The sequence below is a fragment of the Macaca fascicularis genome, chromosome 4, assembly GCF_037993035.2.
Source record: "Macaca fascicularis isolate 582-1 chromosome 4, T2T-MFA8v1.1".
In the NCBI taxonomy this organism is placed as follows: domain Eukaryota; kingdom Metazoa; phylum Chordata; class Mammalia; order Primates; family Cercopithecidae; genus Macaca; species Macaca fascicularis.
Window position 1 is genome coordinate 86565281 of NC_088378.1, and position 15417 is coordinate 86580697.

The following is a 15417-nucleotide window of genomic DNA, read 5'->3' on the forward strand; positions in this document are numbered from 1 at the left end:
AAAAATATGTTTTCAATGCTTTATTTATTATTTTGGCTGTTGTACTTAGGACTATTGTTTAGAATATCTAGCCTGGCAAGGAATGGAAATTTTCGTGTGTGTGTGTGTGTGTGTGTATTCAGATCTTAGAATGTATTAACCTAGATTCCTTTAGACCTATCCCTTTGTCTTATTTTGTTTTTCAGTTCTTATAACTTATATATTACATTTTTATAAAGCCTAGCAAGACATTTAAATACTTTTAAAGTGATTATTATATTTTTAAAGAATACATGTGTATTTATTTTATAGCTACTTGAAGGAAATTTTGCCAAAGAAGTGAGCCATGAAATGGATGGACTTATTTTTCAGCCTACTGGAGTAAGTTCATTTGTCTCTGTGTGTGTGTGCATTTGTCTGTGTGTTTGTGTGTGTGTGTACACACAGATATACATATATATACACATACACATATATGTCTCAGACTTATTTACTTAGAATTGATTACTGCTGTGATTTCTACTTTTCCTTAAAATAAGTTGCTCATTATGAAAGATTTTATTTATATCTAAATACATGTACTACTAAAATAAGCACCTGTTTTTCACTCAGCTTACGAAATAAGCATTGTTGGTCATTACATGTCAAAGAAACCAGTCTTTTAATATAACTAGTTATTAAAAAATAATTGTCTACCAATAACATTATATAAATGTTTATTTCCTTTTGTAACTTGATATACTTTTATGTATTAATCTCTATAAAACTTCATTTTGCTGTAGTTTACTGTAGAGTAAAATTCAAACAGTTGTCACTACTTGACAAAAAATACAACTTTTGAATGTCTTTCCCATGTTAACTTTTTGAAATGCACTGAAGAACTTTTACCAACTTAATGGTCGAATCATATATTTGAAGTAAGTTGTATTTTACTCTATAGCAGGTTTTTTCAACCTCAACCACTGATGTGTTGGGCCAAATAATTCTTTGATATGGGAGCTGTCTTGTGCATGGTAGGATGTTTAGGAGCATCTGTGGTCTCTATTCACTAGATGCCAGGAGTATAGATGCCAGGAGCACCCCTTTTACCATTTGTGACAAGCAAAAATATAGTCTGACATTGCCCAGTTTCCTCAGAGAACATAATTGCCCCTAGTTGATAACCCATGTTCTGTAGGGCAACGATTTTCAAAATGTCGCCTATAGAGGAGGATTAGCACCGTCCAGGAAGTTTCATAGATGCAGCTCAGCCCCACACCTGTTGAGTAGAAAGTCTGGGGATGGAGTTTAGCAGTTTGTGGGTGTTTTTTTTTTTTTTTTGAGACGGTGTCTCGCACTCTCGCCCAGGCTGGAGTGCAGTGGCGCCATCTCAGCTCACTGCAAGCTCCACCTCCGGGGTTCACGCCATTCTCCTGCCTCAGCCTCCTGAGTAGCTAGGACTACAGGCACCAGCCACCATGCTTGGCTAATATTTTATATTTTTAGTAGAGATGGGGTTTCACCGTGTTAGCCAGGATGGTCTCGATCTCCTGACCTTGTGATCCGCCCACCTCGGCCTCCCAAAGTGCTGGGATTACAGGCGTGAGCCACCGCGCCTGGCAGCAGTTTGTGTTTTGACAGGTTCTCCAAGTGATTCTAATGCATGTTCAAGTATGAGAACTACTTACTCTATAGGAAAGAGTTTATTTCTTGTGCAACCACCTCATCACATGTTGCTTTTTTTCTTCACCAACTCTTCTTTTAGTAATTAGAGTATAAGCTAGTTGAGAATTTATATATGGAGACATCAGACTGGGTGCCTGGGGTAAAAGAAAGGGAACAAATAATTTGAACACAGTTAAATACTGTACAGGTTGAATATCTCTAATCCAAAGACGATATGCTATAACATTTATAACGTTTTGGGCACCAGCATGATGCTCAAAGAAATGTTCGTTGGAGCATTTTGGATTTTTGGATTAGGGATGCTCAACTGGTAAGTATATATAATGCAGATGTTCCCAAATCTGAAAAAAATCAGAATCCAAACCACTTCTGGTCCCAAGCATGTCAGAGAAGGGATATTCAACCTATGCATGTAAAGCATTATATATGCTTTACATATATAATAAATCTCTGCTAAAATGCAAATTTGAAGACAATGTGATATGTGATTGGCATCTGTCTGTCTTCTAGCCCCCCTTGCCAAACAGAAAATAGAAAAATCTTATCTTCTGTGTTTGAGGGAGGAGGAGATGGAGGAGCACTAGAGGTTAGGGATGGAAATGGAAGAAAATACTATTTTAGGAAAAATAAAGTTGAATCTTTGAGTTCTAACACATTCCAGTCTCCCTAGATGGAAAGAAGCAAAGTCTAAATATAACAATGAATTCAGAAAATTTCAGTGTGTGAAACTCATGATTCAGATCTGTGCATGTATGGCATATGTAGGAAAAATGGCCTGACAAATAAGTGAGTCTCTTTCTTGGATGTCTAGTATAGGCAGTTGATTTGTCAGTCTGTTCTCTTTCTAGTAACTATACTTTTTTTTTTTTTTTTTGAGATGAAGTTTTGCTTTTGTTGCCCAAGCTGAAATGCAATGGCACAATCTTGGCTCACTGCAACCTCCCCCTTCTGGGCTCAAGTGTGTCTCCTGCCTCAGCCTCCTGAGTAGCTGGGAATGCAGGCACGCACCACCATGCTGAGCTAATTTTTTGTATTTTTAGTATGAATGGTGTTTCACCACGTTAGCCAGGCTGGTCTTGAACTCCTGATCTCTGGTGATCCGCCCACCTTGGCCTACCAAAATGCTGGGATTACAGGTGTGAGCCACCGTGCCCGGCTGTGACCACACTTTTTATTACAATGACTTTGTAATTGATATCTGGTATTAAGTCAAGTCTTCCTGTTTGCCAGCATTACCTTAAATATTTGTAGACAATTGGTTTAACCTGAAACTTTCAGAATCAATTTGTCATGTTACCCAGAAATTTTTGCTAGGGGTTTAATTGGAACGTCTTTGAATTTAGATTAATGCGGAGAAAATTGATGTGTTTGCAGTGCTAAATCACTTTCTCAGTGAATGCTGTGGCTTTTCTTCAGGTCTTTTTCTGTTCTATAATTGAGTTTAAGTTTTTTATTATTGTTATGGTGACTTCTAAATATTTGTCATTTTCTGCTTTTGTAGTAAATCGTGTCTGTTTTTTTTTAAATGCTACTTCTAGTACACCACCTAGATTTTTGATTTATTTTATTGATTCAACAATCCTGTTAAATTCTGTTAGTTCTCATCATTGTCTAATTTTACACATTGACCAGGACCTCTAGTACTGAATTAAGTATTAGTTCTAGTTAGATGAGGGAGAAGACATTTATACCTTCCTCTCAACCTCAAAGGGAATGTAACTAAATTTTCTCCATTAAGTATGTTTGTGGTAGATTTCTGTTAGATATCCTTTATTGTGTTAAGAAATTTCTGATTCTGTTCTTCCAGTAATTCTAAAAATCATAAATAGGTTTTGGGGCTTTAACACCTTTTAAGGCATTAATTTTAAGGCAGTAATGCCTCTTCGGTATCTATTAAGATTATCCTGTCATTTTCTTTTTTACACCATTTATGTGGTAAATTACACTGATTTTTCTCATATTGACCCATCCTCGCATTCCTGGGATAAATGCTACTTGATCATGATATATGTAATTTTTTAAGCACACCTTTGGATTTAGGTATAATTGCTTCTTGAGGATTTCTGCCACCTTATTTCTTACAGTTCATTTCTTTCTGTTTCTCTCTCTCTCTCTTTTTTTTTTTTTTTTTTTGAGACAGGGTCTCACTTTGTCACCCAGGCTGGTGTGCAGTGGCACAAACATGGCTTACTGCAGCCTTGACCTCCTGGGCTCAAACAATCCTCTCACCTGAGGTTCCCAAGTAGCTGGGACTGTAGGCGCGCACGACCACGCCTTGCTGATTTGTGTATTTTTCGTAGATACGGGATTTTGCCTTGTTGCCGAGGCTGGTCTAAAGCTCCTGAGCTCAAGCAATCCGCCTGCCTCAGCCTCCCAAAGTGCTGGGATTACAGGTATGAGCCACTGTACCCAGCCTATTTTTCTGTTTTTTGTATATTCAAAATAATGAAGGTAATATTTTTTATTGTTGAAAAAATTATGTAAGTTGCACATAATCCGTGGTAATGCCTATCCATGATTTTAAAATATCAATTGTATGAGTGATTTGTACTGAAAAATAGAACAGTCTCTTACCTTTTTCTGCACCCTAAGTACTACTCCTAGGAGGTAATTATTTTCCTTTTTGTTTTGCTTTTACTTCTACAATTCCACACAGTCTATGCTGTTCTTTTTTGGTTTTGTATTTTATACATGATCTGCTTACTCTGTACTATGGAATAATAGGATTGAGCCCTCTAATTCCACTAACCCCCTCCACTCCCCTTTCTCCTTCCGTCATCCTATTGTAATTATATCACATGTTTGGTCAAATTAATATTCAATTTTTATATTTTTATGGCGACATAAATATTGTTCCTATCTAAGTCAAATAGTATACAATTATATTTTCTTTTTTAGAAAAGTCTTGTCACCTAGCATTAGGAATATTTTTGGTTATTATAATTATTACTTCTTTCTTTAAACTCTCCAGAAGAACTATTTGATTTTATTCAATGCAGTCAAATATATAATATATATAAAAATATAAGTCTATTTTTCATTTGAAGGCATTCTTTCCGAAGCCTTCCATTCTTCAGTCCTGCTGCATAGCCTTTTCTTCTTAGAGTTTCTTTTCACTATTTCATCCAGGAAATCCCTTTTACCTTTCTTCTCTGATAGATTTCCCTACTTTTTCGACTTTATCTTTCCTGCTTCTTTGATTCGAGTGATCTTGAAAACGTAATGCTGTACAAACTGGTCGTTATACTTACGGAGCTTTTGTTTCAGCTGTAAACTGAAATGTTATTCTCAATGGTCTGTAATCTCTTCTACAAATTTATGGCTCTGACTTAGCCCCAAATTGTTTATTGTGTTTGTGTAGTTCTGTGCAACTTGGTATAATCTTGATTATCTCGTAATAAATCAAGCCTCACTGTTTGCCAGGACGTTCTTAAATATTTGCAGACATTTTGTTTGACATGTAAGTTTCAGGATCTGTATTTCATGTTACCCAGCAATTTTTTTTAGAAGTTTAATTGGAATGGCTTTGAATTTAGATTAATTTGGAGAAAATTAATGTGTTTGCAATGTTAAATGATCTTCTCACATATGCTAGAGAGTTAGGGAAAAAGTACAGTAAACTGTAGCTCAGGACTACTTGTCTAAATGTCAGAAATTTCCAGAAGTTTTAGATCTACTCTTAGTTTACATATTCAGTTTTGTGTTTTTAAAAACTTTACCTCATAAGTCATAACTGTTAGCAATATTAGACAATAGAACTAGAAAGAAGAGAGTAATTTTACTCAAATTCTCTATTTGTAATAAGCCTCCTAAGACACTGGCTTTCTTGGCCTCTTCCAGCTTTTGGATGGCTGTCTTTATACTTGTCTTCTAAGGTAGTTCTATCCCCCTTTTTTTCTCTTCATAGAGAAAAGTGTATGGCTATAGGTGTTTTGGTTAAATCAACCTTTAACCCCTGCTTTATTTTGCTTCTAGTACTCTATTTCTTCATTCATACTATACATTTCCGCTAGGGACAACCAATCTTCAAACAGTCACTGAAGTCTGTTAAGTGGCTCATCACTTTGTCTTTTTGGGTTATCCTTGCTATTTATTCCTTATTTTAAAAAGATCATGTCAGATTTGGCTCAAATTGTTTTATATTCAACCTATTTCAGTAGCTTCTTCACTGCTCTTTGTATCTGTATTATCTTTCCAGTCTACCCCTGTTTTTTGACCTAGTAAAATTATATTCTGGAAGAAAGCCTAATATGGGGAGACTGATACTGGCTGATAGAAATATAACGTGTAACACAAATATGATCTACATATAGACTTTAAATGTTTCTAGTTGCCACATTAAGAAAAAAAGAAAGTGGTGAAATTAATTTTAATAATATATTTTAGTTAAACCACTATGTCAAAAGTATTATCATTTCAACATTTACTCAGTATAAAAACAATTATTATTTTTGTACTAAGTATTTGAAATCCATTGGGAATTTTACACTTGCAGCACATCTTGGACTTGACACTGTTCAAGTGCTCTGACCATGTGTGTAGTAGACAGTGCAGGTTTAGATATATTGATTTATTGTTTCCCATTTCTTGTATGTGCTCATGGCATTTGTAGGTGATTCATTTGTGATCTTCAGTTGAATTGTAATTCTCTGTGTAATGATAGATTTTATACCCTAAAATACTACCATTAGACTAACGGTGTGGCTTAAAAACACCTCTCTTCAACACTATCAACATAGAGGGCTGAAGGCAGTAAATGCACAAAAAAGGTAGTTACTAGATTTCTTTCATATTACCTTAGTCATGAATATTTAATCTTAAACCTCTTTAAACAAAATTGACACATACATATATGCATTAAATATTCCTCTATCATCACTTTTAGAGCAACTTGGTCAGAAGTGACACACCTTTGTCTAGAATTAGATCTTTCCTTCCATGATAGTCTAGGTCCTGATCATCAACCTTTACCTTCTACTTCTCTGACATGGAGATTTTTCAGTTCTCTGGTAGCAGCTGATCTCATTCTGAGGCCACCAGTTCAAGAGTGAGGAAATCTTAGATTCCTGTGCACACACTGTGTCTTCATTGCTCTCCATTCCATAGGATTTGTGGGAGATTGGTTTGCTTTCATGAAGCTGAAAGCAATATCTTTTTCTATCTTTCCTCTTGAAAAATTGTTACTAATTGTCAAATTGCTTCAGAACTAAAACTGATTGCTTGAATGATTATTCTCAAAGCAAAAATCATTCTCTTTAAAGATGCCTTGCTGTTTCTAGCTACCCCTCACAAGCTATCTTTTGGTTATTTTTTTGCCTCAAAAAATCTATGGACTGTGGTTATGTTTTTGCCTCACAAAATAATCTGAGGTTATTAGTCCTTTCCTTCCTTATTTCTTTTTAAACCTCCATTGTTTAGCCCAGTATATCTTAGAAACTGTTTGTTAAAGGAATGAAAATGCATCTTTGTGTTTTCCCCAGTCTTTCAGATTTGACTAGTTTTATATGTTACCAATGTAGGTAAACACCTTTTAAATTTATAGCTATTTTATCTTCCTTGCTGCATAGGAATATGTATAATCTAATTTATGCTGTTACCTTTTTTTCCTTTCAAGAAACTTATCAGTGGCTTTCTTTAAATTCCCACTTTTCTTTGCAGAGTCCAGAATCCAAACACCATTCTTCCCTAAAACAATAACATGAGCTTTGTCCTCTGCATATTCTCTTCAGAGACTTCCCAGTGGGTTAGGAGTGGTCTCTGGTTAAACAAACAAACAGACAGACACACACCACTGAATATCTTTTTGATTCTCCAGGTTTTCATCTGTAAAATGTAGAGACTGTAAGAGCTTAGCTTTGAAATTCTGTTATGGTCGTATGATGATCAATGCAAATGATATAAATCAGTACTTAAAAATTCCTTCTTTCTGCCAATACCTGGTGAAAATCTACTAAGTAATGAATTTTTAATAAAATAATAAACTGTTTTATTTTAGTTTCCAAAAAATGATTTGTCTTTTAAATGGCAAGTGAGACAATTAAAATAAACTAGACTTCTTATGAAGTTTGATAGTATGACTATTACATGACTGTATTCCTATTAATTTTTTTCTCCTGCCATCATTTCTTTTTTTGGTGGGTGAGACAGAGTCCTTCTCTGTCACCCAGGCTGGAATGCAGTGGCGCAATCTTGGCTCACTGCAACCCCTGGTTCCCAGGTTCAAGCGATTTTTTAGTAGAGATGGCATTTTCGAACTCCTGGCCTCAAGCGATTCGCCCACCTCGGCCTCCCAAAGTGCTGGGATTACAGGCACGAGCCACCATGCCTGGCCATCCTGCCATCATTTCAATAGACTTTTCACTTTTTAATCTTTTATCTCCTACGTTGTTAAGATTATAAAATATATGGAATGTCTCTGAAAGGGTCACATTTTGTTCATCAGTGGACATTGTCAGCTTCTTCCAAATACATTAATTTATTTTTATTAAAACAGATTTATTTTATTTATAACAGATTCTAGATTAGTTTACATTTATAACTTATTTCAGAAAACATGTTTCACAACTACCTATTTTGGTAACAGTTTAATTGATGGCATAGCACTATGCTACTTATACTAGTTATAAGTATCTAGTTCATCATTTTCATTTTCCATGAAGTTTTAATGATTTCAGTCTTTGTTTTTTAATGTTTAATTTCTGATTATAATTTCTCATGATAATTTTCTATCTAGTTTTTTTATTTCTTAAAAGCACATGTTACCAACTTTAAATCTCCTAGTTTTTATCACTAATATATACCTTTCATCATATTTTTGGTGTGCTCTTTAACTGGATGGTTAATTGCTAAAACGGCATCTGGCTGTAAGAAGGATGTAGTAGATAATCACATATCTACCCATCCTAGTTAATTCAGTGGTTATTTTACATTCCTACTATATTTTTGGAAAATATTCTAAAGGATATTCTAAGTATAAATATATATTAACTATGCCATCCAGAATAGGCTCCAGTTTCGCATAAATCCATTCAGGGTAGCAGGAGGCAATTTGCTCTCTCAAATGCAAAATTTCATTATATTGAATTGTGTAGCCTTTGTTATTTTTTCCTAATTTTGGTTTTGTAAGGTCAACCTCAGATTCTCCTGCAAAAGCTGATTTTTTGCTATTTTTAGTTTATCCTCAGTTTAGGCCACCATCACAAGATTGGTCTTATGAATTCCACTTTCTGACTTTTGATTTGCCAAAGCCCCAGATTAAACCTGTACTTAGCTCTTATGCAGAGATTTATGACTTTTCTACCTCTTTAAAAAAATGGAAATATGTTTCTATTAAAGTTGAATGACATCAGACACTATATGATATTCTGCTAAAGAAAGCAGACTTTAAGGCACATTTTTCTAATAATTCTTACTCATAAATTCTCCTTATGACTTTAAAAGAAAGAATACTTAAGGTTTTTCTCCCTTCTTTTATGCTTATACATTGTCATCAATTTCCTTTTCACCAGGTAAAATAGCCTTTTTCTGATCGTTGTTTGTATATTCAAAGGAAACACCTAAATTTTCCTTTTCACCTGCACTAGGTCTTATTTGTAAGGAAGAAGAGAGTTGATTATAGACAGGTATGACTTCTAGTGGTGAGAGGAGACATGATTTTAGGTGGTCCAGGGACAGGGCATCAGATGACATTGCATCATACAATGAGAAATGTAGTCCCATTCTTGTTTTTATTCAGTCTTTCAGATTATAAGGAGAAAGTCTATTTCTAGTTTTTGGTATCTAAGACTTGCTGATCTTTCCTTTTCAACAGAGTGTGGACCCACTTTCAGACTATTCAATAGGCAACATATCTACTAGAATTTAGTATCATTGATTAATTTCTATCTTTTCTAATTTTAGGACTACTGGTTATTTAGGGTAAGCAATACCATTTTCTAGTATAGTATAAATGGTATACCATTTGTTATAAAGTTTCTGTTTAAAATATTTATTTGTTAGATTTTAGAGTGAACTAATTTAAAGAAAAATATAATAATAGTAGTGGTATTTTGATGTGACAGAAATCCTAAGGGTGGTAAATGCGAAGTTGAAATTTAGAAAACATGATGATACTAGCTAGTTACTATATTAGTTTCCTATGGCTTCTTTGACACATTACCACAAACTTGATGGCTTAAAACAACATGCATTTATTCCCTTACTGATCTGGAGGTCCCAGCACTTTGGGAGGCCAAGGTGGGTGGATCACTTGAGCCCAGGAGTTTGAAATAAGCCTGGGCAACATGGTGAGACCCCATTTCTATAAAGAATGAAAAAATTAGCCAGGCATGGTGGCACACACCTGTAGTATTTGGGAGGCTGAGGTAGGAGGATTGCTTGAGCCTGGGAGGTCAAGGCTGTAGTGAACTATGATGGTGGCACTGCACTCAGGCCTTGGTGACAATTGTTCTAAAAAAAATTGAAAAAAAAAAAAAAGATACTTGTGATTGCATTTAGGGTTCATCTGGGTAATTCAGAATAATCTCCCCTGCCCTTGAATGGCCTTAATTTAATCACACCACCAAAGTCTCTTTTGCCATATAATGTAACACATTCCTGATATCTCTAGGTGGCCATTTTTCAGCCCACCAAAGTTATAGCTTAATAAGACGTTTCCAACGGATAGCTGTAGACCTTAATACCCAGTGTAATTTCTGATTCTGTCTTTGTAAGATTTGTAAATTACCTTTCTTCCTTAGACTTCCTAAAAAGAGCAAGTTCTAAATGAGAAGTTTAGGACCCTTAATCAGGCCAAGAACTTTTTAAGTAAAATTTGCCAACATTTCAAAATTTTTCTTTTGCAGAAGTCTGAAACTTTTTGATGAACTCAGCTTTAATAATTAAGTGCAGGGCAAGTAATGCATTATTATGACAAAAGTAATATAATATATTAGAGGTAATCTGCATTTAAAAAATAATGTTAAAATGTGTATAAACTTTTCTTTTTAAATTGGAGGATATACAAATTTTATAATGTGTAGTTATTTTCCCTGAAATTCTTTTACCAGTCTCGAGGTCAATTCTTCAGTCTCTTGCCTGCTGTTACTATTCTTGGAGTAGAGAAGGTAAAGAGGCTAGGGTCCACTCTTGGGTAAACTTTCACTTACCCTTGCAGTTTCAGTTTTTCTCTTCTGTTTTGAATCTTCTCCACTGTAGCTCTGTCCTTCAGCTTTTTCACAGAATAAACATATCTCCTGCCTTTTGCCCGCAGTAGAGGAGAGAAGCTAGAGGTTTAGTGGTCCTTCTATAGACTTTCCCTGGTCTCCTTGTTTTTTGTCTTATGGCTTACCTTTATCCCCTGGCAGCCGTGTAGGTTACCTGTTACTTACATGACTCAATCCTTTCTGGGGACTGCACCATGCAGCAGGAATGACTTGCATTGACATCCTTCTTTGTATGTACTTAGTATTTGGTTTTCTTTGCTCTATGCTCTGTTAACTTCTGTACTTTCTGTCTTTCAAAATTACATTGCTATGTTTTTTTTTTCTGCTATTGGTCTTATATTTTTGTTTTCCCTTTCTGTTGATACCTCTTTTTTCTGTAACTCTCACCTTTAGTGAGGTTTTATATCAAAGCGAGCATAAATACATGTTTAGTCTATCATTTATCATAAAATCTTTGAAACTTCTTACAGTGTGGTGTTGCATCTGTTGATTCCTATTAGCCAACAATTCAAGTAAATCAAGAAAGGGATAGCTGAGTGATCAGCCTAGCGATCTGAAAGGGTGAGTGTATATAAAGTAGAGAACAAGTCCTGATGAAGCACAGGCAAAGCCTGTTATCCATCCTCTGGTACCAGAGAAATATTCCAAAGGCAAATGAATGGCAACGGATGATGAGGATTACTAGTGCATCTACTTGTGAAAAAACTCCTTGGTCCAACTGTGTTTGGTGCTAGTTACGTAAAACTTAGCAAGAAGTTTATTCTACTCTGTTACATTCATTATAATGAGTGAATTGAGGTTGAATAAAGGGTAGAAGATGTTAGTACTGTTGAAAAACGAAGATATGTCTGTGGATATCTATAGATACCTACATATTTGAGACAGAGTCTTGCTTTGTCGCCCAGGCTGGAGTGCAGTGGCGCGATCTCAGCTCACTGCAATCTCCTTCTGCTGGGTTCAAGCATTTCTCCTGCCTCAGTCTCCCGAGTAGCTGGGACTACAGGCTTGTCCCACCATGCCTGGCTTATTTATTTATTTATTTATTTATTTATTTATTTATGAGATGGAGTCTTGCTCTGTCACCCAGACTGTAATGCAGTGGCGCAATCTCGGCTCACTGCAACCTCCGCCTCCCGGGTTCAAGTGATTCTCCTGCCTCAGCCTCCTGAGTAGCTGGGACTACAGGCACACCCCACCATGCCCAGCTAATTTTTGTATTTTTAGTAGATACGGGATTTCACCATGTTGGCCAGGATGGTCTCCATCTCCTGACCTCGTTATCCACTGGCCTCGGCCTCCCAAAATGCTGGGATTACAGGCGTGAGTGTCATTAACACACTCGGCCTAATTTTTTGTATTTTTAGTAGCGACGGGGTTTCACCATGTTGGCCAGGCTGGTCTCAAACTCCTGGCCTCAGGTGATCCACCCACCTCGGCCTCCCAAAGTGCTGGAATTGCAGTTGTGAGCCACCGTGCCCGGCCAAAAAAGAAGATATTTTGAATCCTAGCAAATTATTGAAGAATTAGGAGAAAGTTTTATTGTTTAGCTCTTGATTTAATATTCTATTTTCAGAGACGTAACCATGTAACACATTCATAATTGGACATTTTTACTTATTACTTTTTTTTACTCTTGTTTACTTATTACTTTTATAAGAAGGAAAAGTTAATCCGTGGTTTAATCAAGGAAATAAAGCTTAGAATATTTATGTTTATAAAGAAGTACCCTAATACCTTATTTTGACTAAGACACAGAGCAGTCATTAATCGTCATGAAAGCCTGGATTCAGACAAAGTGGATTACATTACATTTACGGAATTATAGAACAGCAGAGGTTATCTAGTTCGCTCACTGGTTTCAAAAAGATAAACTCCAGTGTTCTAGATTTCTGTGAAGTGCCTCAGGTGACTGCATGGAAAGATAGGTTACTAGGTCAGCATTCTGCTTCCATTGCAGTGCTGCTGATTTACTAATACTACTTTTATATATTGTACTTGTAGATGAGATTATGTTTTAAAAAGGGCTTTAGCTGCTAAGTAAATGATGTTTGAATCAACTGCTTTTTTGAAAGGTCGCCATCATCTCCTTTCGTTGAAAAATCAAGATACATTTTCACCCTTTTTTACTGGATCAGTTAGTGTTAGTCTATATTCTGTTCACTCTTTCTTGAAATACTTTCTTTTATGGCTTCTGTGACACCACATGCTCCTGATTCCTCCTAGTCTTTTGCCATCCTTTGCGGTCCCTTTCAAGCTCTTCGTCTTCTACCAGCCGTTGAAGTTTGGTGTTTCTCGGGACTCAGCGCAACAGATTTCATTCTTTCTCATGCCCTGCTCTTTTTCTAGTAATCTCATCCATACCTGTGACTTTAGTTCTTTTTTATCACATGTTACTCAGACTTCAGATTTCTATGTAAGCCCCAAAGTTGGTTATCTTATTGCCCACTCTGATGCTGCCTTTTGAATTTCTCAAAAACATCAGAAACACAATACAGACAGTTCCCAACTTATGACTGACTATTTTTCTGGGGACAGTAATGCCATTGTAAGTTGAGAAGCATCTGCATATCAAAGACAAACTCTATCTCTATTCCTGAAATGATCAAGTAAGCAGACATACAGACTGGTTCTTTTCCAGCATTTTCACCTCAGTTACTAAATGCAGTTACTTAAATCAGAAATCTAGCTGTCATCTTTGGCACCGTCCCCTCCTGCCTCTCCAAGTCTTTCTTTATCTTTTAAGTATCTCTTAAATTATTCCCTTTTTTCTCCATTGTCACTGCTACTACTCTAATCCAGTTTGTCCTTCATTGCCTCTTGCTGGAACCACTACAGTGGCATCCATTCTTGCCTTCTCTTCATTCCTTTTTTTTTGAAATGGAGTTTCACTCTTGTTGCCCAGGCTGGAGTGCAGTGACGCGATCTGGGCTCACTGCAACCTCCGCCTCCTGGGTTCAAGCAATTCTCCTGCCTCAGCCTCCTGAGTAGCTGGGACTGCAGGCCCATACCCACTACACTCAGCTAATTTTTGTATTTTTAGGAGAGACGGGGTTTCACCATGTTGGCCAGGATGGTCTCGATCTCTTGACCTTGTGATCCGCCCGCCTTGGCCTCCCAAAGTGCTGGGATTACAGGCATGAGCCACCAAGCCTGGCCCAATCTTTTCTTCTTTCCGTATCCAGAGAGATCTTCCTTCATCTCTAGTGCTTTCTCCTTGTTCTCAGGTTAAAGACCAAAATTGGATTTGGAGCCAGTTTACTTTTTTCTTTATCATGTTTTGCCTTTTGGTTTCCCTGTGTGTTTTGCTGTTGATTCAAAAATAACGTTAATGTTTTTTATTTAAAGGTGGCTTAATTATATTATTCACAAACAGTGATGTAAACAATAATATAAACAGTTAGTCAGTTTGGGATGCTATAACAAAATACCATAAACTGAGTGGCTTACAAACAACAGAATTTTATTTCTCATAGTTCTAGAAGCTGGGAAGTCCAAGATCAAGGTGTTGGCAGATTCAGTGTGTGGTGAAGGCCTGCTTCTTGGCTCATGTTGTGTCCCACACAGCAGAAGGGGCAAGGGAGCTTTCCTGTGTCTCTTTTCTAAGGGTAGGAGTCTCATTCATGAAGGCAGGGTCCTCTTGACTTAATCATCTTCCAAAGGCCCTACCTCCTAATACCATTACATTAGGGGGGTTAGGATTTAAACACTGGAGTTTTAGAAGGGACACAAACATCAGTCTGTAGCACAGTGTTTTAAAAAAATTTGAAATGTAACCTATACTTGACAAAAATACTTAAATATTTGAGAAAAATTTTGGTATTTTCTTCAAAAGGAAAAAATTATCTGTTTATTTTCAATATAAATCTATTTTCTTTCTAAGGTTTAAGATTCAAGCTTTCATCAAACAAATGATCATTTTAAAAAAGAATCACTATCAAATTGAATTTTCCATCTCATTATCAGCTTCTATAATAAACTATGTTTTATTAGACTCCTATCTATATGGTTTTCAGTTCTGCGATTACATTTCCATTTTGAATTGCTAATTTTTGGCCATTCATCACGTAAAAATGAATATTTTAACATGATGATTTGGTATTTTAATATGCCGGTATTAGATCTTTTACATGATAGCTATTAGATTGTTTAATTTACAAAGTTGGTAGTAAAATTAAATCTTATTTGTTTACTAGCTTTTATAAGTAGATTTTAGTGCGGATTTATGTAGCATATTAAATTTTTACATGTGGAAATAACATTAATTTTTAACCTTTTGGGAAATCAGCTTTGATTTTACTTTTATCTGGAGAAACTATGTTTCTAGGCAAGAATTGTATGCCATTAATAATCTATCACTATGAAATAAAAACAGAATAGTAGATTGTATAATTTAAGTAAGAATAAAAATCTTGAAAGTGTTTTTGTTTTATATTTAGAAAAATGGCTTTTCTTGTTGTACCTACCAACTCTACTATGGTTAGTAAAACATAACTGTTTCTGTTGAGTCTAGAGTTATTTACTTTCAAACGGTAGAGATATAATTGTTTTTTAATGTTTTCCTCACTATTTT

General features: G+C 35.7%; 1 protein-coding gene across 8 annotated transcripts in view; it reads left to right on the plus strand.

Moving 5' to 3' along the window:
- RNGTT (RNA guanylyltransferase and 5'-phosphatase) overlaps positions 1–15417 on the plus strand; it is a 333967-nt gene that overhangs the window by 155348 nt on the left and 163202 nt on the right. For 6 of the 8 annotated variants that reach the window (XM_065543746.1, XM_045391222.2, XM_045391227.2 and 3 more), the window contains one exon: positions 292–360. The exons of the other annotated variants lie outside the window; for them this stretch is intronic. In XM_065543746.1, the coding sequence (XP_065399818.1) occupies positions 292–360 (69 nt within the window). The remainder of the gene's footprint in view (positions 1–291; positions 361–15417) is intronic. 8 annotated transcript variants of the gene reach the window in all.